Below are 24,025 nucleotides of genomic sequence, written 5' to 3' on the forward strand. Positions count from 1 at the left end.
ACATAGTAACGATTGTGAGGATGGCGAAGGACCGGGCAGTGTTTCATTCTGCTGTACATACGGTCACTATGAGTCAGAGTCGGGCACCTAACAACATTCCTAGGAAATATTTTAAAAGCTGCCTCTGGATGGCTAGGATCAAAAGGCAACCTACTAGACTTTCTTCCCAGTCTAAAGCGCTACTACTAACATACCCGAAGGAAATCTATCTCCCTCACGGCAGCCTACGAAAAGACTACGTCTCTGGGAAAACACAAGAGGCAAGCCCCACCCTTTTCCTGGCTTCACCTGCTTCGCAAAGACCGCACTCCGGGAGCAGCCCCAAGGGTCCTGCCCGGAGGGCCGGGGCATGCGCGAAAAGCAAAGGGAGCTGCCGGACTGGGACTGGCGCCCTGAGCAGACGTCATTTAAGGCAAGAGAGCTCCGCCCTTCCCAAGATGGCGCTGCACTTAATGCGGAAGAGGTGTGGGTGCTGGGGCTTCATCCGGGCACTTCATACAGCAACCGAAACTGCTCGTGATCCTAAGGTAACTGAAGGTAGCCCTTCTCCCGCCGGCTTCCCATCCTGTCAAGTTCTTCTTATTACCTCCCTTCCCTGGGAGTGTACCGAGTCGCTTTTTTCCCAGGGTCGACTGGCCTAAGGCTCATCTAAGCCGGAGCGTGGCGACGTTGCAAGGGTGCGTGGTGACGTAATGTCCCCCTTGTGGGAGAAGCGCGCTTCCACCTGCCACGTAGCCACCACCTCTTGCCTTGGTTTTGCTGCACCGCCGCGGTTGTCCGGCAACCTTGGAAGCCCAACTCTTCGCGTGAAGTTATCCCAGACCAGAGATCCGGTCCTTCCTGTACTGCCCTTCTCATGGTTGCATTACTATTTTTATCTTGCTTTCTCTAACAGCAAGCCCGGGGACCATCCAAAAAATTAGAAAAGACGTCTTGATAGGGATTGGGCTGTTTAGACAGTGGGCTGCTGCATTGCGTGGTCCTGTCCTGGGCGTGGCGGCACTGCTGCTGCAATTACTCTTGTCATGGCTTTTAGCGCATCAGTATGAGATTTTACCCTCATGACACAGACAAATATAAATATGTCTGAATGAAAGGGAAATTGCACACACGCGCGCACACACACATATTTTTCCCCTGTCACTCATTCAGACATTAACGTCTTCAAAGTGCAATCTCAGTGGTAGGCACTTTGACATAGATTATCTAGGGAGACATCTCCGGGAACTAGAGAGAAACGTAAGATTCTGTGATTATTAGGTGTTTTCCTGGCATCCTTGCATATTCATGGTCATAATGCATAGGTGTGAGAATTCTGGTGTATTTCAAAGAGGACTAGACTGGATGTTACGAAACCAGAGATCAAGGGCTTTGTCTGCCGTTTGCTAGCTGTGAGATGTCACAAGTCACTTAATGTCTCTGCATTTATTTTCTTTAGCAAAATGGGACGGGGAGGGGTTAAACTGACGAGTTAATGTTCCTTCAAACTTTGGAAAATCTGTGACTTGATGATTATGAAACTAAAATAAAACCAATGAGATTAATTATAAAAACCAAGGTTGAAGTTCAGCTTAGTTTTTCTTATCTTGTATATTACTTCACTTTTTTGAGCTTCAGTTTGGTTCATCTATATGGACCTCACAAGATTCTTGTAAGGATAAAGGGGATAATATACTGGAAGTTCTTTGTCAACAAAACAAATATTTAAATGTTATTTTATATTTCAGGCAGCAATGTAAGATTTGATTCAAAATTAGGTAAATCCATCAGATACTTCTCTCCTAACGTTTGAGAGTTTGATTCTGCAAAACCACCAAAATCTTGCTGATTCATAACTATAGCTAATAGTAGCACATTAAAACCTATGCTTCCAGAGTAACTAAGCCTTAGACCCAAACTTCCGCTTGCAGGCTCAACAGTTGAGGATTTCGTGAAAATGGAGACTCAAAGAAAAGAGACACAAACTAGAATCTATTAATGGTTACCCAGGGAAGTTTAGGGCACTAAATCATTATAAATTTTAAAAAATTTCTTAAAGCTCTACTATTGTTTCAGTGCCATTATGAATAAATGGGGTTATTTTTAAAGTTAATTTAATTTCGATTGTTTCAAGATGTAGAATTTCCAGGACAAATTAACATTTTAAAATCTTTAATTTTGCCTTGAGTACAGTAAGAATCAAATGAGATAAGTAAGTGGGAGCATTTTTTAAGCATAAATCTACATAACACACTACACATAACTACACTAACAGTCCTTTGAAAGAATTGAAAAAAGATACAAAATTATATTTATATTGTGATGTCAGTATCTTATTTGTATGTAAATATATAAATACACAAAGACTGGAAGGAAATAACTCATGTTTTGTTTTGCTTTGGTCTCTATAAATAGTGAATTAAAAATAATTTGTCTCTTTTAGACTATATTTTGCACATGTTCTGTGTTGAGGCTATATCACTTTTATACCCAGAAAAAAAAGTTTTTGAAGCATGCATCTCTATATAAATGTATAGTATTAATATCATTTGTCATATTTTAGTTCTCCAGGAGAGATATTTGTCCAACAGCAATATTATTAAAATGGCTTAGAAAAGGACTACTGAAAATTTATGGCCACTTTTCCTATATGTATATTCTTTTCCTCTTGAAAAGTTTCCTTTCAAGTCAAGGGGATTCTGTGAACAGATGCAGAAATATGTGAAGGAAGGATTGGATTCTTAAACCAGATGCATTAGACGTTTTTATGATATCTCATAACTTTGTGGAAAACAAAAATTATTTTTCATGAGAATAGTACAATAGAAAGAAATGTATATTTAGCATATGGACGAGTCTGTCAAAAACCAAGAAATAGCCACATTGCTTATTAATTTTGTCTCTGTAGTTACCTCCTGAGGTGAGAAGCAACAGTAGATGAGCCATAGCAGTGCTTTATTAAAAACTGTGACTGATGGAGTACCGTGATTCCTAGGTTATTTCACTGTTGTTGTTTTTTTTTTCTTTTTTTTTTTTAAAGCAAAATCTTGGGTAATAAGCTTGGTATTGGGGACCTTTAGTCATCTTCATGGCAAGCTTTTGTCCCTCAAGGCTAAGTTCAAAATAAAAAATAGGGAGAAAACTGGAACAGCAGTGTATCAAACCCTGCTCGTTATGGAATATCTACAATTTATATGAAAATGGTTTATTTTGCCAGGTGTTCCCTGACAGAAAACTGTTGAAGTCTGACAAAATGAGAGTAGTCAGAGAGTCAGAAGAATGAATATCTGACATTGTGTTTAAATGTTGATGGCATTAGGTAAATTTAAGGCTGTCATCATTGGCAAAACACAGAATCCACATTTCTTTAAGAGTTAACTTATAATCATGCAGAGAGTAAAATATTGATAGCTAATAGACTTTTGCAAGGATATTTGTAAGCATTCTGATGAAGTATGAAATGTCCACGTTTTACTGCAGATGAACAACACTCTTCATTATCACATGCCCCCAGTATGGATTTGGTCCATATTAACCTATAGTTCCTACTGTTAATGACCGCTAGGTATAGCCATTAGATGAAGGAATCATGCCTGCAAAGAATCACAACAAGGTTGTTGTTTTATTAACCTCTCTCTCTTTTTAGACTTTCTTATTTTAAAATAATTTCAGATTTATAGAAAAGTTCCAAAAATAGTAAAAAGAATTCCTATAAACGCTTCATCAAACTTCCTCTTATATAATGACAGCAATGATCACAACCCAGAAATTAACATTGGCACAATACTATTAATTCAGATCTAATTCAAATTTCACCAGTTTTCCCACTAATCCTTTTTCCAGTCCAGGATCAAATCCAGGATCTCACATGGCATTTAGTAGTTATGTCACCGTCATCTGCTCCAATCTATGACACTTCCTCAGTCTTTCATGACCTTGGCACTGTTGAAGAATAGTGGTCAGTTATTTTATAGGATGGGTCTCAATTTGGGTTTGTCTGATGTTTTCTCATGATTAGACTGAAGTTATAGCTTTTTTGGCAAAAATACCACACGCAAGAAACGTTGTTCATAACAAGGCTTTAAGGCAGGTACTAGCATCTTATTTTAAAGATAAGGAAATTGGCTTTAGTTACATAACTTGCCCCTTGTCACACAGCTAATTAATGATGGGATTAGGATGGCAAAATGTACTATTGGCATTGCATATTTTGCAGTTAGTATTTATTATTGTGGGTTTCTGTGACCTTCATGACATTGAGTTAGAGTAGTGTTTCCAGTGACTTTTCTCTTACCTTTTCTCTGCTATATATTGTCCATCCAACGTGCAGCATGAGCTAATCAGCATGGAAAGCTGTCAGGATTGGCTGGCTATAGCCATCTGGGAATTTTGCTAGTTGTTAACTGTGTCAGTTTAACCAGGTTACTTCACTGCTTGTGCTTCATTTTCTTACATGGAAAATAAGGGTGTTGGATGGATCAACTCTAAAGTCCCGTTTAAGCTCAGTCTGTGAGTTCATTTACTTAATATATTCTTTAGGTTGGTTGCCTTGTGAATGGACTTAGCTTATTAGAAACCCTTCTTTGAAAATATCTTTGAGCAGCTAATGAGAACTACCTTTGATAATTGCTGAAATATAGGGATGAAACAGTACATAAATGCTGCAGACACTAGCCTAGCAACTAGATGGCTGCTACAGATAGGAGATGGTGAAGACCATGATACTGCTGACCCCCGAACCTTTTCTCAATATATCTGTTAGAACAGATTTGACTTCAGGTTACAGAAGAACTGTCTGTAGAGGCTTAAACAAAATAGGTATGTTATTCAGAGAAGGGATTAACATTTAGCAGTGCCTGCTATATGCTAAAGTCTCATGCTATGTGCTGTACACATTTATATTTCACAACAGTCATATAAATATTATGATATCCATTTTATAAAAGACAAAACTAAGGCTCAGAGAGAGTAGGTAACTTTCCCAAGTCACAAATTTAGTAAATGGTAGTTCCAGGACTCAAACCCAGCCTTGCCTGACTCCAAGCCTATGTTTTTCCCCCTGTCGTTGTTGGTTGCCGTGAAGTTGGCTCCCACTCCTGGTGACTTGATGTACAACAGAACGAAACATTGTCTCGTTGTTGGTATGCTCGAAACCATTATTATGGTCACTGTGTATTTTGAGTGCCTTCCAACCTGGAAGACTTATCTTTCAGCACTGTATCTGACAGTATTTTGTTGTGATCAATAGGGTTTTCAGAAACTAATTTTCAGAAGTAGATAGCCAGTCCTTTCTTCCTATCTGTCTTAGTCTCGAAGCTCCATTGAAGTTTGTCCACCATGGGTGACCCTGCTGGTGTTTAAAATACTGATGACACAGCTTCCAGCATCACAGCAACAGCAGGCCTCCACAGGACCATAAACTGATAGGTGGAGGGTGGGTTTTTCCCACTAGTCCTCTGGTAATCTATTATTAAATAAAATCTTATGTGAATCCCTTTAGATCAAACAGATAAAAGCAGAACTTCTCTGATTTAGGAAGTAGAGGAGTATCCACAGCACTTCTTGCTGGACTTCCCTCTTCCCCCATGCTTCTGCCTCTCTTCCGCCATAGGAGATACTCCAGGGGTCCCTGAGATGGTGTCAGACAATCCTGGATTTCTTAAAATGCAGTTTGAAAAACATTGCAGCTTCTTTAAATGTCCAAGTGACTTTGTTGTCTCAGGACCACATATGATGGATGGGTTATTTTTAAGGAGTTGCCCTGTAAATTAGTAGTTTGGGAGTATTTACTTTGATACGTATGTGTTTAATAATTAAAATGCAGTATTCTGTTTATGTTAGGCCACATGAGTACGTGAGATACAAGCAGTCAAACAGTTTCCTCCTTCCTCCCTCCCTCCTTTCTTCCTTCCGTCCTTTCTTTCTTCTTCCTACACAGTTTATACTGTATAATATGCTGATCTTTGTGCATAAGGATGATGCTGTGCATTCACTCTCAGAGTCACTATTGTAACTAAACTTAGCCTCGAGCCCCCTCACAAAGGACAGTTACTCCAGTTCTACTCTTGATTCTCTTCTACCAGCACTGCTCAGGGGTTCAGGACCTTCTCTTCTAGAGACAGCCTTCCTCCTGAATTTCCGTGGAAGAGATTTACCTGTTTAGAAGCCCATCTAGAAGCTGCTCAGCTGCAGTGTGAAACATTGGATGGAAGGAGATAATTTATACGCCCAAAGCTGATAGGCTGACTCCAGCTTGACTTAATTTAATTCCACTCAGGCATTGACTCTTTTTTCTCCATAGCATCTCCAAGCAATATCCTGTCCTTTATCCCCAGTCTGAGGCCTAACCATTTTTTTCTTAACTTCCCTGCTTACTAAGGGAGGCAAGGTAATGTCTAAGTCTTCTCACTGCCCCATCACCTGAGTTCTGTTGGTCCTTTAGTTATTTGCCAAACTTCATCTATAGCTCTCTCTTTTCTGGGCTTCTTTTCTTCCTTGCTTCTCTTGAGCTGCCCATTTCCAATGAAATCTACTTCTGTTGGCTAATGAAATGCTTTTTTGACTGCCCCTCTGTCTCCTAAAATGCAGAGTCAAGCCACTCTGTGTCTGGACACTAGTCAGTTTGCAGGAATGTTTGTCCTCCCCATTTCCATCCTGGTGTTCTGACTGTGACTTATTACAGTGCTAAGCAACTCCACTGCTGAATGACTTTGGTTACATCGCTTCTTACCCCAGTTTCTTGAGGTGATCGTTGTAGAATTTTTATCAAGGTATTTATTAAACACATAAAATAACCAATTGTACCATTTGAAGCATTTTCAAGTCATTAGTAATAATACCCTGTTCTAATATAGCACTTTGTAGTTTCCAAAATGCTTTTTGTATTATTTTTTTTTCCTTTTTTAATGGAAATTTTTATTGAGCAATTGCTTTATGTATTCTCATTTAATCTTGAGAACAACATACAAAAAGTTTCATAATATAACCATTTAAAATGTTTGCTCACTGATTAAATTTTTGTTGTGCCTTCCCAATTATACCGGTTTTATAGTGATAACAGATCTAAATAGGTAAACATCAGTATTCTTTAAAGTTTAGCCGAGTGGGGCTTATTTGTACTAAAATTAATGTTAAATTCTTTGTTGGGCCCTGGTCTGATAGGGCAGGGATAATTTCAGTTATTATTAAACATGATGATGAGAGGGGGTGGTGATGATGGCAGACATTTTTTATTGCTTATCATGTGCTAACCATGGTTTCCAGCTTGAGATGCATTAGCTTATTTAATCCTCATAGCCCAATGAGATAGGTGCTGATATTAGCCTCATTTTATAGTTAAAAAGACTGAGAGGGTAATTAACTCACCCAAGGTCACATAGTTAGCAAGTCAGGGCCAAAATGTAAACCCAGGTAGACTGATTCCAAATCCTGTGTACTAACTACAATAAAACAATGATAAATTCTGAAACAAATTCCATGTATTAATTTGCTGATAACTGCTTTACAGATTTTAAATCTGTTTCATGAAGGCCATTTATATATCTTCCCATGGCAACATGCACAGTAGGAATTATAAATCATCCTTTGTTGTTGGTGTTTCTGCGTCGTTTGGCTTGATGAATTACGAGAAAGGAGCAAAGCTGTCTTGTAAATTTATCTCCATGTCTCTATTTGGCTACTGCCACTAGGATTATCCTGTGTAAAATAAGAGCTTTTAACACATGAGTCCCAAGGTGCATGTAGGAAGTTCTGTTTATACACAGTCGATAGCTAAAAGGTCAATCTGTGCAGAGCCCTGCAGGCAGAGGGGAGGTGGTGAGTGCCAAAGCTGATGGATGACCAGGGGACTACTATCTAGGGTCTAGTTGGGATTTATGGCTAGATTACTTTCTTCAAGAGGTAGCAGAGGTGCAAAATGGAAGGATGGAAGAGATAAAAGTAGTTAGTGTTGTGGTCCGTTTTCTGCAAGGGAGAAGTTAGAATTTTATTCTAAAGGATTCTCCTTCCAAGAAATTCTTTAAGAGGTCTTTAATTTCACTAATTGTAGAAGATGAAAATGAATTATTACCAATTATTACATTAATTTGGATGCTCATGAAGGCTTAAAATTGGCAGCATTGAATAAAGCTTATTTTATACGCCAAATGAAGGGCTCTTTATAAACTTGTACTTATACTCCCCATGAGCAGAGACTGCATGAACTGTTCTACTTTGTATTCATTCTGCCCCACTCTCTGCTAGCTATGTTACTTTGAACCTCTTCTGGGAAACAGCAGAATGTAGTGGTGAAGGGAAATGGAGCTGTTTACCCAAATCTCTGATTTGGATTCCTATCCTCCCATGGGGAGAATGATCTAAGCAGCCAGTTCATAAATTTGCTTGAAGAGGGAAGAAGGCTCTTGGGCTGGGGCTAAGTGTGCACTATGAAGGTGGATATCCAAGGGGATGTTAAGGACCAGGCTACTTCGCTGTCCTGGGGAGAGGGCCAGGTTGGCCCCGTGGATACTAGTTACCTGACTGTTGTGAAGGAAAATCCCTCTCTGCAGGCAACTTTGGCCTCTCCAATGGCTGGCAACTTTCCAGCCAATTCCATGCTGCCAAGCTGTGAAATGTCCAGACTCAGTAACTAGGGAAGCAAGTTTGTAGAACATAAACATTTATACGAACATTATACTTGTCATCTTAGAAATGACTGGCTCTTCACTCAGAGAAATGTGGTAAAGCAGAAGGCACGTGACTTTGGATCGTTCAGGCCCAGCTCTACCAGATACTAATTGTGTGATGCCAACCAAGTTACCTGACCTTGCTAAGGCCCAGTTTTCTCCTCTGTAAAGTGTTAATAATTCTTACCTTGTAGGAATTTTATGTGGATTTGAGATCCTGCCCTATATATATAAAGTCCCTTGGCCAGTCCACAGCCCCTGATGAGTCCTCAGTGCTTGATGATAATTATTTCTTCAGTAATATATAATCTTACTCAGCAGCCTTTCTCCCCTCTACCCTTATCAATCTTAACAGGACTCCCTTCCCTCACATTGTCCTTCCCCTTCCCCCCCCCCCCCAAAAAAAAGTCAGGCTGGCCAGATTAATTTTCCAAAACCAAAATCAAATCCATTGTCGTTGAGTGGATTCCGATTCACAGCGACCCTAGAGGACAGAGTAGAACTGCCTCGTAGGGTTTCCGAAGAGCAGCTGGTGGATTCAAACTGCTGACCTTTTGGTTAGCAGCCAAATGCTTCACTTCTGTGATACCAGGACTCCAAAAGGTAAGGTTCTCCCAAAAGCAGAGCTCTAATTATGTTGTTCCTTTGGGGACTTCTCAGACAGTCTAGGCTCTTTATAGCCCAACATTCAAGGCCTTCCACAGTGCGGCTCCAAAACACCTCTCTAGCCCACTGCTGTCTTACATAGATCCTTTGCCCTGGAGTTTATAAAATTTCCAAGTTTGCTCATAGCTGTTCCCTTTTACTCCTTTGTTACTGTCATTATTTCTTTTGAAAAGGCCTTTCTTCCCATCCTTTCTGTCCATATTCCACCGTTCTTTAAAAACAAAACAAACAACAACAACTCATATGTAGTTTTCAGAAAGCTTTTGTTCTACAGCTGGAGATGTTGCTCCGATTTTGAAATTCTGTGAGACTTTACTCATAGAAACTAACACCTCCTTCCTTGTATTCTGTCTGTGTATATAGGCATTTGCTCTAAGGGCAGATGGAAGAGCGTATTTTTTATTTCGACCTTTTGTGAACACACTAGCAGGAAGCGGTTCTGTATACCTTGTTTCCCAGGTGCACCCACAGGCTGCCGCCTCACTCAGCAGGCAACATGTTTCTGGAGGCCACCACCAGCTGTGAAAGACAAGGCAGGCAGACTTCTTCCTGTTGAGCCTTGGCTATGGTAACTATATGTGCAAGAAAATGAATTAATTATTAAATCTTTGGCATAATAATTCCTGTTGCAGAAACTCAATGAATATTTCTCGAGTGAAGGAATTCAATGAAAAATAGAATCAATGAAACAGTACATGACAGAGTGACCAGCATTGGCATCTAGCAGATTTTTTAATTTAAACCATCATTTTCGTGTGTATTTTTATATATTTAATTATGGAAGATACTCACTGTTTGCTACAGTTAATAAGTGACCTGAAAAATGCCCCAAGTATCCAAATGTTTTTAAATGATTGGAAGATAATACTGATTTTATTTTGATGATTTTCCAAGTAGGCTTTGAATTTCCAACTTGTTGTAACTGCCTTTTATTGGTACTCTAGCCCTAATTTTATTTTTCACAGATACAGCTCATTATACTGGAGTTTGCTACCTCTTTATTATTTACACTGGAATTTGTTGTCTCTGTTACATAGAAAAGTGTTGAGACATACTCAGGATTAAGAGAAAACTTTATTTGGAGCATAGTTTTGCTTCAAGAGACTATCTGGTTCAATAAGTGTGCTGTATTATCTACACAACTGGCATTGTGTTTTTTGCTATTATGATCCAGAGTCTGCTTTCTTCAAATCATGAAGGAAATAAAAAACTTATTTTTTGTATCTATACTGCCTTTTTGCTCACTTGCCCACCTCAAGACTCTTAAAAGCAACCTGCCAAACCATGCCTAGCACCTCTGCTCTATAAATCTTAGCCGGCTGTACATAGATGTAGAAAACAACCTTAAGTCTCACTGCACTGTTACATGATGTAGACAGTAAGGCCATTTGTAAGCCTCCCATGTAATGCAATTTCATTTTTCTATGCATCATGATAAGAGCGGAGTGATACGATTCAAGCAGAATTTATATCTATGTTGTTGTTAGTTGCTGTCGAATCTGCCCTTGACTCATGGTGACCTTATGTATAACAGAACAAAACATTACCCGGTCTGGCGCCATCTTCATGATCTTTAGTATGTTTGAGTCCATTGTTGCAGCTATTGTGTCAGTCCATCTTATTGAGGGTTTCCCTCCTTTTTGCTGACCCTCTTATGACCAAGGTATTACAAAGGATTTATATTTTGTTTTGTTTTTCTTCTAAAGTGACATTTTAGTAGTTGATCAGGAAGGTTTTATTGCTGTACTTGTTTACCAATTTATCATTTATATGCTTAATAAAACCAAAAATCAACCTAGCAAATCACAGAATTACCACACAATATTATGTCCATGAGAAAGAAGGGATTAATTGCAGCATCTTCCTGATAAATCGGTGACTACAGTGGCCAGACATCTTGTAAAATCTAGGACCAGTTGTACCCATAAATCTTTAAAATATCCTGGAAATTCCAGCATTTCAGCATCAACATGACATCTCCCATACTGCTTTTCACATTCTACAATGGAACAGAACTTCTTTGGCAGACCATCTGTCCTTAATTTTGATTGGGAATATATTAACATATCTATGACATAGTTTGTCCTCCAGTCTTAATATTTTGTCTAAATAGCAGGCTTTTTAATCAGGCTTTGTTATACCTGTCTTCTTGAAAGTCAGATATCCACCTTTAGAGCAACTGTGTGGAGATATGGTCATCCAGCTTCCATTTGGGCCATGTGTTACAGGAGATGGGGAGAAACGGGCTCTCCAAAAAGGAATAGTAAAGCTGTGGCCACTGAGGGGATTACTGTCAGCTCAATAGCACTTAAATTGATGTTTTCTATTAGAAAAAGCATGTAAAATGGAAAAAAAAAAAATTTTTTTTTTTTTAAATCAGGGCCTAGGCTCAAGCCCTGGGGGAGAAATCAAGAGTTGAAGAATCCAAAAAAGATAGAGGTGGAAGAAGAACCATTAAAGTGTGAATTCTGAGAATTCTAAGGCAGTACAGATTTCAAGAAGAAGAAATGGAAAGCAAGATAGTGGTATGATAAGGTAAAGACTAAAAACCATCCTTTAGATTTTGCAATTGATGTGTCACTTATATTAGCAGCAACAGCTTTTGAAGAGTGATTGGTGAAGAAAGCTAATTATAGTGAGTAAGAGGTAAAGAAGTGAGAAGTGCCCTTTTGGGAAGCTGAATGAGAAGGAAGTGTCAGAAATGGGGGAAAGGAGCTTTAAAGAATGGCCTGGTGAACGGGATTTTTGGGGGGTGGAGTCTTTTAGGATGAAAGAGATTTGAGCATGCTTACAGGAGCCAGTAAAGATGGAGAGGTTGAAGATACAGGAAAGAAAGAGAAGAAATGCAATCCAGAGCAATTGAATAAGCACTAGGAGACAGACAGGTCAACTCTGAGACTGGGAGACAGAGAGAGAGATGAATGTGGATCTAGATGACTTTGACACATATGGAATGGGAAGTTAAGGAATTCCAAACCTAACGGGCACAATTTTCTTATGAGGCTTAAGTCCTGAGGAGATGATGTAGACTAGTAGTTTAGTGTATGGTCTCTGAAATCAGATTGCCTGGGTTCAAATCCAAGTTCTTCCCCTTGATACCTGAGTGTCCTTGGGCAAGTTACTAAACCTCTCCATATCTCATTTTCTTCATCTTTAAGATGCAAAAGAGCATAGAGTTAAAAGCTTGAACTCTGTAGCCAGACTGCCAGGGTCAGAATCCCACCTCCAGCTCTTACTAGCATAGCAGTGTGACTTTGAGCCCTGGCTCTGGGGCCAGCTGCTTACCTGCAAGTCACTTAACCTTTCTGTGCCTTAGTTTCTTCAACTGTAAAATGGGGACAATAATAATATCTATCTCAGGGGGTTGTTACGAGGATTAAATGAGTTAATATTTATAAATGTCTAGAACAGTACCAGGCACATTATGAGCCCTGCATAAGTTAAAAAGGGTTTGATAAGCAGTGTGGTCAGCCCAATTGAGATTGTTGTTGTTAGTTGCCGTCAAGTCACCTCCAACTCATGGTGATCCCATGTACCACAAAAACGTTGCCCAGTCCTGTACCATCTTCATGATCGTGGGGTATGTTTGAGTCCATTGTGGCCACTGTGAATGCCTTCTAACTTAGAGGGCTCATCTTCCAGCACTATATCAGACGATACTCTGTTGTGATCCATAGAGTTTTCATTGGCTAATTTTCAAAACTGGATCACCAGGCCATTCTTCCTAGCTTGTCTAAGCCTGGAGGCGCCACTGAAACCTGTTCACCACCATGAAATACTGGTAACATAGCTTCCGGCATCATAGCAACACATAAGCCACCACAGTATGACAGACTAACAGGGGCAGGGGTGAAATTGAGATTAAAAACCATAAATTTGAGGTGGTACATTCTGTAGTTTTGAGATTTTTGCCAAAAGTGCTCAATTGTCAAGGTGTGCAAGTGAAATGGGGTTTTGTTTGGCCGTTGGGGCATAATGCCAAAGGGAGTTGAGGTTGCTAATGATAGCATAGTCCAAGTGAGTGGAGTCTTGGGGACCAGGCTGGGTAGAAAAGAAGAGGAGCCAGATGGAGACTGCAGCACCAGGAAGAATGGAGAAGTTAGAAATGGGGAGGCTTGTATTTCTAAATGTACTTGGAGAGTAGGTATAGTGGAAATCATAGCATGGGAAAGTTGAAAAGTGGGGGGTTACAGACTGAGTAGAATGTTGACATTTAAGGTTTTCAAAATGGAGGAATTCTGGATGGTGACAAGATCCAGAGAATGACCACAAGAATTGGTGGTTAAGGTTGAAGATATCAAGCAGCTATGTTTGATGCTAGTGTATTGGATGGGTAGCCTACTTGATAATCAAGCTGTCTTGGATAGTGGCACAGGTTGGGGTAGAAAGAAAAAGAGATTGTGAGACAGCTTCCTAAGCCTCTAATCAATTTGTTGTTGTTGTTAGTTGCCATCAAGTCGATTTCTGACTCATGGTGACTCCATGTGCGTTAAAGAGGTGGGAAGATAACCACAAAGAGAAAGGACTGAATAAGTGTAACCATGTACTTCTCTCCCATTTATATGGTCATGTAGGATACTGTGGACCATTTGTACTCTGTCTCCTGAACTATTAAAAGACCTTGTTCAATGGAGTAATATTTGAATATGTTACCCTTGTGAATTCTGTACTCATATCTAATTCATAGGAGCAATAAGGTCATGAATATTTTATATGTATTTATTTATTTAAAAAATATTCATTGGACACTTATCATGAGTTATGTGTTAGAGAGAGCAATGGAGAACACAGATGAAAATCTTATGTTCCACTGGGAGAGATAGGCAATTAACAAGTATACCATCTAACTACCGATATATATTTTGTTAGATGGTAATAAGTGATGTGGAGAAAAATTAAAGCAGGAACAGTGAGTGGGGACTTCCAAGGGGTATTGTAATTTTAAATTGGGTGCTCAGCAAAGACCTCCAAGAAGGTGACATTCGAGGAAAGACTTGAAGATGGCGAGGAAGTGAACAAGGTGGATATCCGGGGGAGGAGCATGCAGGCAGAAGAAACAAGAACGGAAAGGCCATGAGGTGGAGGCTAACCTGGCATGTTTGAAGACCACCAAGGAGGCCAGTGTGACTGGAACAGAATGAGTATTTTCTTTAACAAATACTATATAGCCCTGGTGGCACAGTGGTTAAGCGCTCTGCTGCTAACCAGAAGGTCCATGGTTCGAACCCACCAGCCGCTCCATGGGAGAAAGATGTGGCAATCTGCTTCCATAAAGATCACAGCCTTGGAAACCCTATGGGTCAGTTCTACTCTGTCCTATAGGGTGGCTATGAGTTGGAACTGACTCGATGACGATGGGTTTTTATATAGCATTTACTATATGCCAGACACTTTTCTAAAAGCTTTGTAAATATTAACTCATTCAACTCTCATAACAACCCTATAAGGAAGTGCTATTATTATCCCCGTTTTATAGATGAGGATTAATAAAATAGATGTTATATAACCTGTCACACAAACAATAAAATGCAACAGCTAAAACAGTGAGGAGCCAGGGTTTGAATTTGGATTGATTTTGCATTATGCTACCCATTATAAGTAGCATGACATGAAATCAGATGACTGATAAGAGGCTGGAATTGAGGAGGTCAGTTGTGTAGAGTCTTATAAGCAATTGTGAAGACTTTTGACTTTTACTCCAGGTTGAGTTATGAAGCCATTGGAAGGCTTTCTGTGGAGGAATGACGTGATCCGACTTAGAATTTAACACCTCACTGTGGCTACTGTGTTAAAAATAGAATATAGAGGAGCAAGGATAGAAGCAGAGATGCCAGTTAGGTGGCCAGTACTAAAATCCAAGCCAGAGATGATGGTGGCTTGGACTAGGGTGATTGGCAAAGATGATTTCGTGAAAAATGGCCAAATTCTGGATATTCATTTTAAAGCGGGTAGAGCCAACAAGATTTTCTGACTGATTAGGTGTAAGAGAGAGAAGAGAGTCAAGAATAATTCCAAGGTTTTTGGCCATAGCAACTGGAAAAATGAATTTGCCACTTACTAAGATGGTAAAGGCTGCAAGAGAAATACAACTTTGTGGGGAGCATCAGGAATTGGGTTTTAGACATGTTGAGTTTAGATGCCTAGTGAATATCCATGTGGAGATGTCCAATAAACAGATATATGAGACCGGAGTTCAGGTGAGAAGTCTAGGCTAGAGATATAAATTTGGGAGTCCTAAGTATAGACTGCTTAAAGCCATGAGATTGGGGGCGATCCTTTAGGGGAATGTATTTAGAAAGAGAAGAGGTCCAAGTACTGAGCCTATGAGCATTCTGACATGAAGAGGTTGGGATGATAAGAACCAGCCAAGATGGGAGTAACCAGATAGATAGAAGGAAGTGTAGGAGAAGGTGACATCCTGGAAGACAAATGAGGAAAATATTTTATAGACTAACTTGGGTGCACACACATATGAGCACACACATGCATGCGCGTACACACACACACACCACATATCATATATGAAGTTAGAATAATGAGGAGTACCAGATGCTTTTCTTCACTAATTACTATAGTCTCTACCTGCAGGAACATTTAATTGCGAAGCCAAATTATTAAATGAGGTAGCTTGGTGGGTAACATTGGGGAATTCATTGGATCACCTTATTGGCTAGTGTTATCAAACCAATAACCCAAAGGTCCATCTCTAGTACAGGACATACCTGCTCCTTGGGCAACATATTCCTGGCCTGTATCACAGTGGCATTTTCATTGGACAGTTCTATGAAACATGTGGCCAAGGTTTTCCCAATAAAGCTTCTTTTTCTAAGCTTCCATCCCTCAAGGGGACATATTCTTTCTTTAGATATGTTCATGTATCTAACCCTGTTCCTATTAAGTCTTGTCCACAGGGTTCTTATATTTTTGGAAGGTTCCTCTGATTAGAATGTAGACCTTCTACCCAGAAAAATTTGTGAACTCATTCTTAGAATTGTGTGTACAATTTCACAGGTCTATAAACCCAGGTTAAGAGCTTCTGCTTTCAGTTGACCTATGTGTTGTATGTACTAATTCACAGAAGTTAAACTTATTTCCCTCTTTTCAAATATTGGACCCCCTTCTCATTGTTGCCTCCTCTACTGACTACAAAGCTGGTCTTATGATCTATGCCATAGGGCTTTTATGTGAAATTATTTTATAATGAGATATTTCTAGGTACTTCAGTAAGTAAAACCTCTTGTCTGGAGCGTGAGGCAGACCTTCATGCCATATTCCTTCTTGGACAAATGGCTTTATATGAAGTTCTAGCATATGTTTATTAGATAACACAAATGTATAAGACTCATGCTAGCCAATTCTGAAATTCCGCCTCTGCTGAGGATTTTAGGGTGTGAGAATCTTGGTATAAGATGGTGCTGCCTAAACATTTAGGAGGATGTATATATATATATGTGTATATATGTATATATATACATACACATGTACACACACACCATATTTTTGCACAAATAATGCATCCTTCTACATTTGTTGGACAACTGTGCCCTCCCCCTTGAGGTATTTTCGTAATTACACTGTGCTAATTTTTTTACAGCAACATGTAAAAAAAATTGGCATAGCAGGACTTATGAAAATACCTGCAGAGGGAGGGCGTGGTTGGCAAACAAACGTAGAAGGTGTGCGTTACTTGCATAAAAATTCGGTGTGTGCGTATATAAATATATTTCTATGCTTGGTTAAAGTTTTAGAGGAAATAGAATAAGAGTGAAAATATTTGCCTGAAAGGGGAGTAGGGAGAGCTGTCCAGAATATCAAGAGCAACACCCCATCTGAACTTCAAAGAAAGTGTCATGAGAGCATCAGTGATTAGAACTGATCAGATATTTGGCTGTCCTTTTCAACCAGAAGATGGATATGGACCAGATGACCACATCCATGGTTTAGTTTTGAAGAGAGAGAGGGGAGAGAAAAAAGCCAATTATTTGTCTCTCTGTTCAAAAGTCTCTTTTTGTGTTGTAGATCCCTGAAAAGCTAGTAGAGGAGCCAGCCTTTCATATCCATTAAGGTTAGCCCTGAAACTGTTGAATTTGGTCTCTTCCATTTGCCATCTGGACACAGTAGAGAAAAAGCTATTCTGCATTGGGTTGCTGGACACCGTCCAGAAAATGATATGTCAGGGGCATCAAAGGCTTGAGGCACTTGGTCCAGTCTCTCTAATGATCACAGGCAGGGTCTGCTCTCCAGTTTTGTAGTATGTTTTATTTTTGCAGTGATAATATATATCCCAGTAAAATAGATCACAAGGATTACTGCCAGCTTGTCAAAGCTAGGATTCTTCAGAAAGGAAGCAGGTTTTAATTGGGCAAAGCTTGATTTCCAAACTCAAGAAGGCTCCATCTCCACTCTTCCCAATCCGTCTCCTTTATTATGGAGAGCAGTTACCACAAGAACTTTAAGTCATAGATTATTTCATCCCACACACAAATCTGAAACTTGAAATCTCCTTAAGATTGACTTCATTTAAAATTGTATTCATTATCTTCATGAGTGGGGCACAGTATCTGGCTAGCTAATGACCATGCTGGAGGCTTTCCAGGAATCTGACAGCCACATCTCATTATTCACACCAACTACAGCCAATTGTAGCTAGATTTTATTGTTATTGTTATTATTATTTTATTCGGTTATTTAAAAATGTGGCTAGAAAGCAATAACAATAGCATGTCATTTGGTCTCCACTGGGATCCAGGAGGAGCCTCGCATAATGGGACCTGTAATATCAGGAGGCATGTGGCTGCATTTTGAGGTAGCTGGAAGCTATCTAACCCAAAGCTCTGATAAAGCAGGCTTTGGTTTGGATCATTGCAGGAGCTACTTAGGGATGAAGTTATAGCTTCTCCAGTAGGTAAAATTGTAGGGAAATTGCCATTTCTCTTACCCAGGAATGAGATGGCATGAAGAGTTGCCAAACCCTAACCATGAAAATTACTTTTCCTTGTGGACATAAATGGTCCCCAAGCTGCATCCTAAATACTACGGCCACTCCCACCTATCCCGAGCCAACCTAGGAAGCTGGAGATGCCCTTTCTGCGTTGTGACCAGCTTACTAAAAGGGCCAACATGGACAGCAGCACTCTGATTTTGTATTTTGTTCACATTCTCCGGTAGATCCAAAGTGACATCCTTTTCCTTATTCTGTTCCAAACTGTTACCGTCAGTATTTCCTTCTTCTTATCATTCAGGGACTTTACTCTTAGAATCTTCCATTCTTCTTTTCTCCCTTCAGATCTCCTGGAATTGAGAAATGACAAGTAGTTCTCCTAGATTAAGAAAAACAAACAAAATCCCTCAAAACCATGAATCAAGTAAATCAGTGATGACAATTCATAGCACTATTATACCTGCTCGGATGTGTACACACTTAATAGCCTCTATTTGGACACTTTCAGTCTAACCTGTCCCTTTTGGTAGGTTGGTGATTTGTTTTTCCACTAGTGTTTCCCTGCTGTTATTTTCCCTTTGTAGTTGTTTTTGCTTGTTTTGTTTTTAAAGGAGGAACATCTGTGATAACAAGTCATTACTGAAGCTAGACTTTCTGACTCCTACCTGTGTTACTTAAGCCCCCTGTGCCTTAGTCACTTTATCTGTAAAATGGGAATAATAATGGTGCCTGTCGTAGGTTGAGGCATTGGTGGTTCAATGGTAGAATTGTAGCCTTCTGTGCAGGAAACCTGGGTTCCATTCCTGGCCAATGCCCCTCATGTACAGCTACCACCTGTCTGTCAGTGGAGGCTTGTGTGTTGGTCGATTGCTGAACAGGTTTCATCAGAGCTTCCAGACTAAGACAGACTAGGAAGAAAGACCTGGTGATCTACTTCCAAAAATCACCCAGTGGCAATTGTTTGGATCACACTGGTCCGATCCATGACCAATCATGGGGGTGGTGCAGGACTGGACAGTATTTTGTTCCATTGTGCACGGGATCACCATGAGTTGGGGGTCGGCTCAGTGGCAGCTAACAATAACAACAACAATGTCATAGGTTTGTTGTGACAGTTAAATAAAATATGTGAAGAAAAGAGCCTGGCACAGCAGAGTGCTTAATATATATTTACTGTTATTGTAGTTTGATTGCGGCTTTGAAGTTGTAGCAGAAGCATACTGTGTTGGAAAGAATAAGAGGCTTAACCTTAACCCTCAGCTCTAACAGAAGCTCCAAGAATGCAGGGACTTGATCTGTTTGTTCACATTTGTGTTGCCAGTACCTAGACAGTGTGTGAGCTTTGGTATGAAGCAGGACTGCTCGTGCCATCTGTGGAAGCCAGAGGACGGGTATCATCACTTTCTCTGCCCTCAGATAGCATGAACACGGAAAGGCACATGACCTGGGCTCAGGCAATTGGACCTGGCCTGCCTGGGGCTTTGAATCTTGCTGTTGTTGTTAGTTGCTATTGAGTCAGTTCTGACTCATGGTGACCCATGTGTGCAGAGTAGGACTGCTCCATAGCATTTTCAAGGCTGTGACCTTTCAGAAGTAAATCTCTAGGCCTGACTTCCTAACTGCTTCTAGTTAGTTTCAAACTGCCAAACTTTCAACTAGTAGTTGAGTGCTTAACCATTTGCACCACCTAGGCACTCCTTGAATCTTGCAGTGGGGACTAAAAGAAGAAATGGTGGTGGATGAGATTAATGGTGGCATTTGTCTAGACCCCAACAGTGTCCAGTGGTAGTGGTGGCATCCTGGCAGGCTTGTTTCTGCTTTAGTCAGCCAAAGTCGGTTTGTGGCTTACAGTAAAAAAATTCTGAGTGACGTATATGGCCTCAACTCTAGAGCTTGTCAGCACTAGTAATTGCATAACTTAACAAATCTCACCTTTTAGCATCCCACTGTCTGACTCCCCGCCTGCTGACCTCCAGTTTGCTTACTTAGGGACTCACACTCCAACTATCTTTCAGCCTGATGAAGTCCCCTCATTTATTGACCTGAATTTTTTTCTCATGATCTGTTACCCTGCTCCTCACTTCCCTCTTTACCCATACTCTGTCATGACAATCATTCCTTTGCAGATGCCCTGAATCCCTTTGCCAGTCTCTCCCTCTGTCATATTCACTCAGCAAAAAACCGATGTGGTTGAACCCTACTCTTCATTTGCTTCTCACTTATACCCAAGCAGCCAGATATTTCTGCAGAATATTACATAGCAGGTTAATTGCCCCATCTTTAAATTAATGACCAAACTCTTGAAATGGATGCTTACTCTTGCCTGGAAACTATATTTCTCTAGTAAGTTGGCTTGCCTCACTCTCTGAGACTATTTTATTTCCACTCCTGAGCCATTCCATACTTCTGACATACAGAGAATCATCTCCCTTCATATTTGGTTAAGAAAATGGAACCAGACACCAATTCTCTTATTTATTTTTGTTTTGGCATCTGTGCCTGTTGTTTTGTCTTCTCAAGTCACAATGGAAGACAGACATGTTTCTGTGCCTCACATTGGCCACTCAGTCTTCCTGTGCTCTGAATTACCTCTTCACTCACCTTTTTTTTTTTTTCTCATACAAAAATTTATACATACATTGTTATGTGACTCTGATTGCTCTCCACATACTGTGACAGTACACTCCTCCTTTTCACCCAGTTCCCCATTTCCATTCAACCAGCTCCTAACCATCTCTGCCTTCCCATCTCACCTCCAGACAGAAGCTGCCCGTTTAGTCTCTTGTATCTACTTGAGCTAAGAGGCACACTCCTCACAAGTATCACTTTATGTCCCACAGTCCAGTCCAATCCCTGTCTGAAGAGTTGGCCTCTGAAATTGTTTTAGTTCTGGGCTGATAGAGAATCCAGGTGCCATGCTTTCCGAGGTTCCTTCAGTCTCAGTCAGACCATTAAGTCTGGTCTTTAATAATAGAATTTGAGTTCTGCACCCCACCTTTCTCCTGCTCCATCCGGGGCTCTCTGTTGTGTTCCCTGTCAGGGTGGTCATTGGTGGTAGCCGGGCAGCATCTAGTTCTTTTGGTCTCAGGCTGATAAAGTCTCTGGTTTCTGTGACCCTTTCTGTCTCTTGGGCTAATACTTTCTTTATGTTGTTGGTGTTCTTCATTCTCCTTTACTCCAGGTGGTTGGGACCAATTGATGCATCTTAGATGGCCACTTGCAAGCTTTTAAGATCCCAGACGCCACTCACCAAAGTAGGATGCAGAACATTTTCTTAATAAGCTTTGTTATGCCAGTTGATCTAGATGTTCCCTGAAAGCATGGTTCCCAAACCCCTACCCCTGCTACTCTGTCCCTCAAAGTGTTTGGATGTATTCAGGAAACTTCTTACCTTTGGTTTAGTCCAGTTGTGCTGACTTCCCTGTAGTGTGTGCTGTCTTTCCCTTCACCTAAGATAATTCTTATCTACTATCTAGTAGTGAATAACCCTCACCTTACTTCCCCACCCTTGTAACCATCAAAGAATGTTTTCTTCTGTGTTTAAACCTTTTCCTGAGTTCTTATAATAGTGGTCTTATACAGTATTTGTCCTTCTGTGACTAAGTTCACTCAGCATAATGACCTCTGGCTTCCTCCATGTTATGTTTCATGGCTTCATTGTTGGTTCTTTATTGTTGCGTAGTGTTCAGTTGTGTGGATATACCATAATTTGTTTATCCATTCGTCCTAGCTTGGTTCCATCTTTTTGCTATTGTGAACACTGCTACAGTGAACAAGGGTGTGCATATATCTATTCGTGTGACGGCTCTTATTTCACTAGGATATATTCCAAGGAGCAGGATAGCTGGATCATATGGTACTTCTATTTCTAGCCTTTTAAGGAAGCGCCAAATTGATTTCCAAAGTGGTTGTACCATTTTACATTCCCACCAACAATGTATAAGTGTTCCAGTCTCTCCACAACCTCTCCAGCATTTATTATTTTGTGTTTTTTAGACTAATGCTAGCCTTGTTGGGCTGAGATGATATCTCATTCTGGTTTTGATCTGCATTTCTCTAATGGCTAATGATTGAGCATTTCTTCATGTGTCTGTTAGCCACCTGAATATCTTCTTTGGCAAAGTGCCTGTTCATATCCTTTGCCCATTTTTTAAATGGGTTATTTGTCTTTTTGTTGTTGAGGTTTTGCAGTATCTTGTAGATTTTAGACATTTAGATGCTGATCGGATTTGTCATAAGTAAAAATTTTTTCTCTGTCTGTAAGTTGTCTTTTGACTCCTTTGGTGAAGTCTTTTGATGAGCATAAGTGTTTGATTTTTAGGAGCTCCCAGTAATCTAGTCTCTCTTCTGGTGTTTGTGCATTGTTAGTTATGGTTCATAATGTGTTTATGTCATGTATTAGGGCTACTAGCATTGTCCCTATTTTTTCTTCCATGATCTTTAGCATTTTTGATTTTATATTTAAGTCTTTGATCCATTTTGAGTTAGTTTTTGTGCATGGTGTGAGGTATGGGTCTTGTTTCACTTTTTGCAGACAGATATCCAGTTATGCCAGCACCATTTGTTAAAGAGACTGTCTTTTCCCCAGTTAACGGACTTTGGACCTTTGTCAAATATCAGCTGCTCATAGGTGGATGAACTTATTTCTGGGTTCTCAATTCTGTTCCATTGGTCTGTGTATCTGTTGTACCAGTATCAGGGTGTTTTGACAACCATGGTGGTATAATAGGTTCTAAAATGAGGTAGGGTGAGACCTGCCACTTTGTTCTTCTTCTTGAGTAATGCTGTACTTACTTCGGGCCTCTTCCGTTTCCACATGAAGTTGGTGATTTGTTTCTCCATCTCATTAAAAAATGCTGGTGGAATTTGGATTGGGATTGCACTGTATCTATAGATCGCTTTGGGTAGAATTGACATTTTCACAATGTTGAGTCTTCCTATCCATGAGCAAGGTATGTTTTTCTACTTATGCAGGTCTCTTTTGGTTTCTTGCAGTAGTGTCTTGTAGTTTTCATCGTATAGGTCTTTTATGTCTCTGGTTAGATTTATTCCTAAGTGTTTTATCTTCTTGGGGGCTATTGTAAATGGTATTGATTTGGCGATTTCCTCTTCGAGGTTCTCTTTGTTGGTATAAAGGACTCCAACTGATTTTAATATGTTTATCTTGTGTCCTGAAACTTTGCTGAAATATTCTATTAGTTCCAGTAGTTTTCTTATGGATTCTTTGGGGTTTTGTGTGTATAAGATCTTATCATCTGCAAGTAGAGATACTTTGACTACTTCCCTACCAGTTTGGATGCCCTTTCTTTCTTTTTCTAGCCTAATTGCTCTGGCGAGGACCTCCAGCAACATTTTGAATAAGACTGGTGATAAATGGCATCCTTTTCTAGTTCCCGTTCTCAAGGGGAATGCTTTCAAAGTCTCTCCATTTAGGATGATGTTGGCTGTTGGCTTTGTATAAATGCCCTTAATTATATTGAGGAAGTTCACTTCTATTCCTATTTTGTTGAGAGTTTTTATCATGAATGGGTGTTGGAGTTTGTCAAATGCCTTTTCAGCATTGATTGATAAGATCATGTGGTTCTTGTCTTTTGTTTTATTTATGTGATGGATTACAATGTTTTTATAATGTTGAACCATCCCTGTATACCTTGTATAAATCACACTTGATCATGGTGAGTTATTTTTTTGATATGTTGCTGAATTTTATTAGCTAGAATTTTGTTGAGGATTTTTGCATCAGTGTTCATGAGGGATATTGGTCTGTAATTTTCTT

The 24,025-nt window shown here is 39.9% G+C and overlaps 1 protein-coding gene across 1 annotated transcript in view; it reads left to right on the forward strand.

Moving 5' to 3' along the window:
- Positions 1 to 395: 395 nt before the first annotated feature.
- The window catches only part of WARS2 (tryptophanyl tRNA synthetase 2, mitochondrial), a 156,153-nt gene continuing 132,523 nt past the window's right edge, over positions 396 to 24,025 (forward strand). The window contains exon 1 of the mRNA XM_023734860.1: positions 396 to 527. Coding sequence (XP_023590628.1) covers positions 438 to 527 — 90 coding nt within the window. The 5' untranslated portion in view covers positions 396 to 437. The remainder of the gene's footprint in view (positions 528 to 24,025) is intronic.

The sequence above is a fragment of the Trichechus manatus genome, unplaced genomic scaffold (assembly GCF_000243295.1).
Source record: "Trichechus manatus latirostris isolate Lorelei unplaced genomic scaffold, TriManLat1.0 scaffold00073, whole genome shotgun sequence".
NCBI classification, from domain to species: Eukaryota; Metazoa; Chordata; class Mammalia; order Sirenia; family Trichechidae; genus Trichechus; species Trichechus manatus.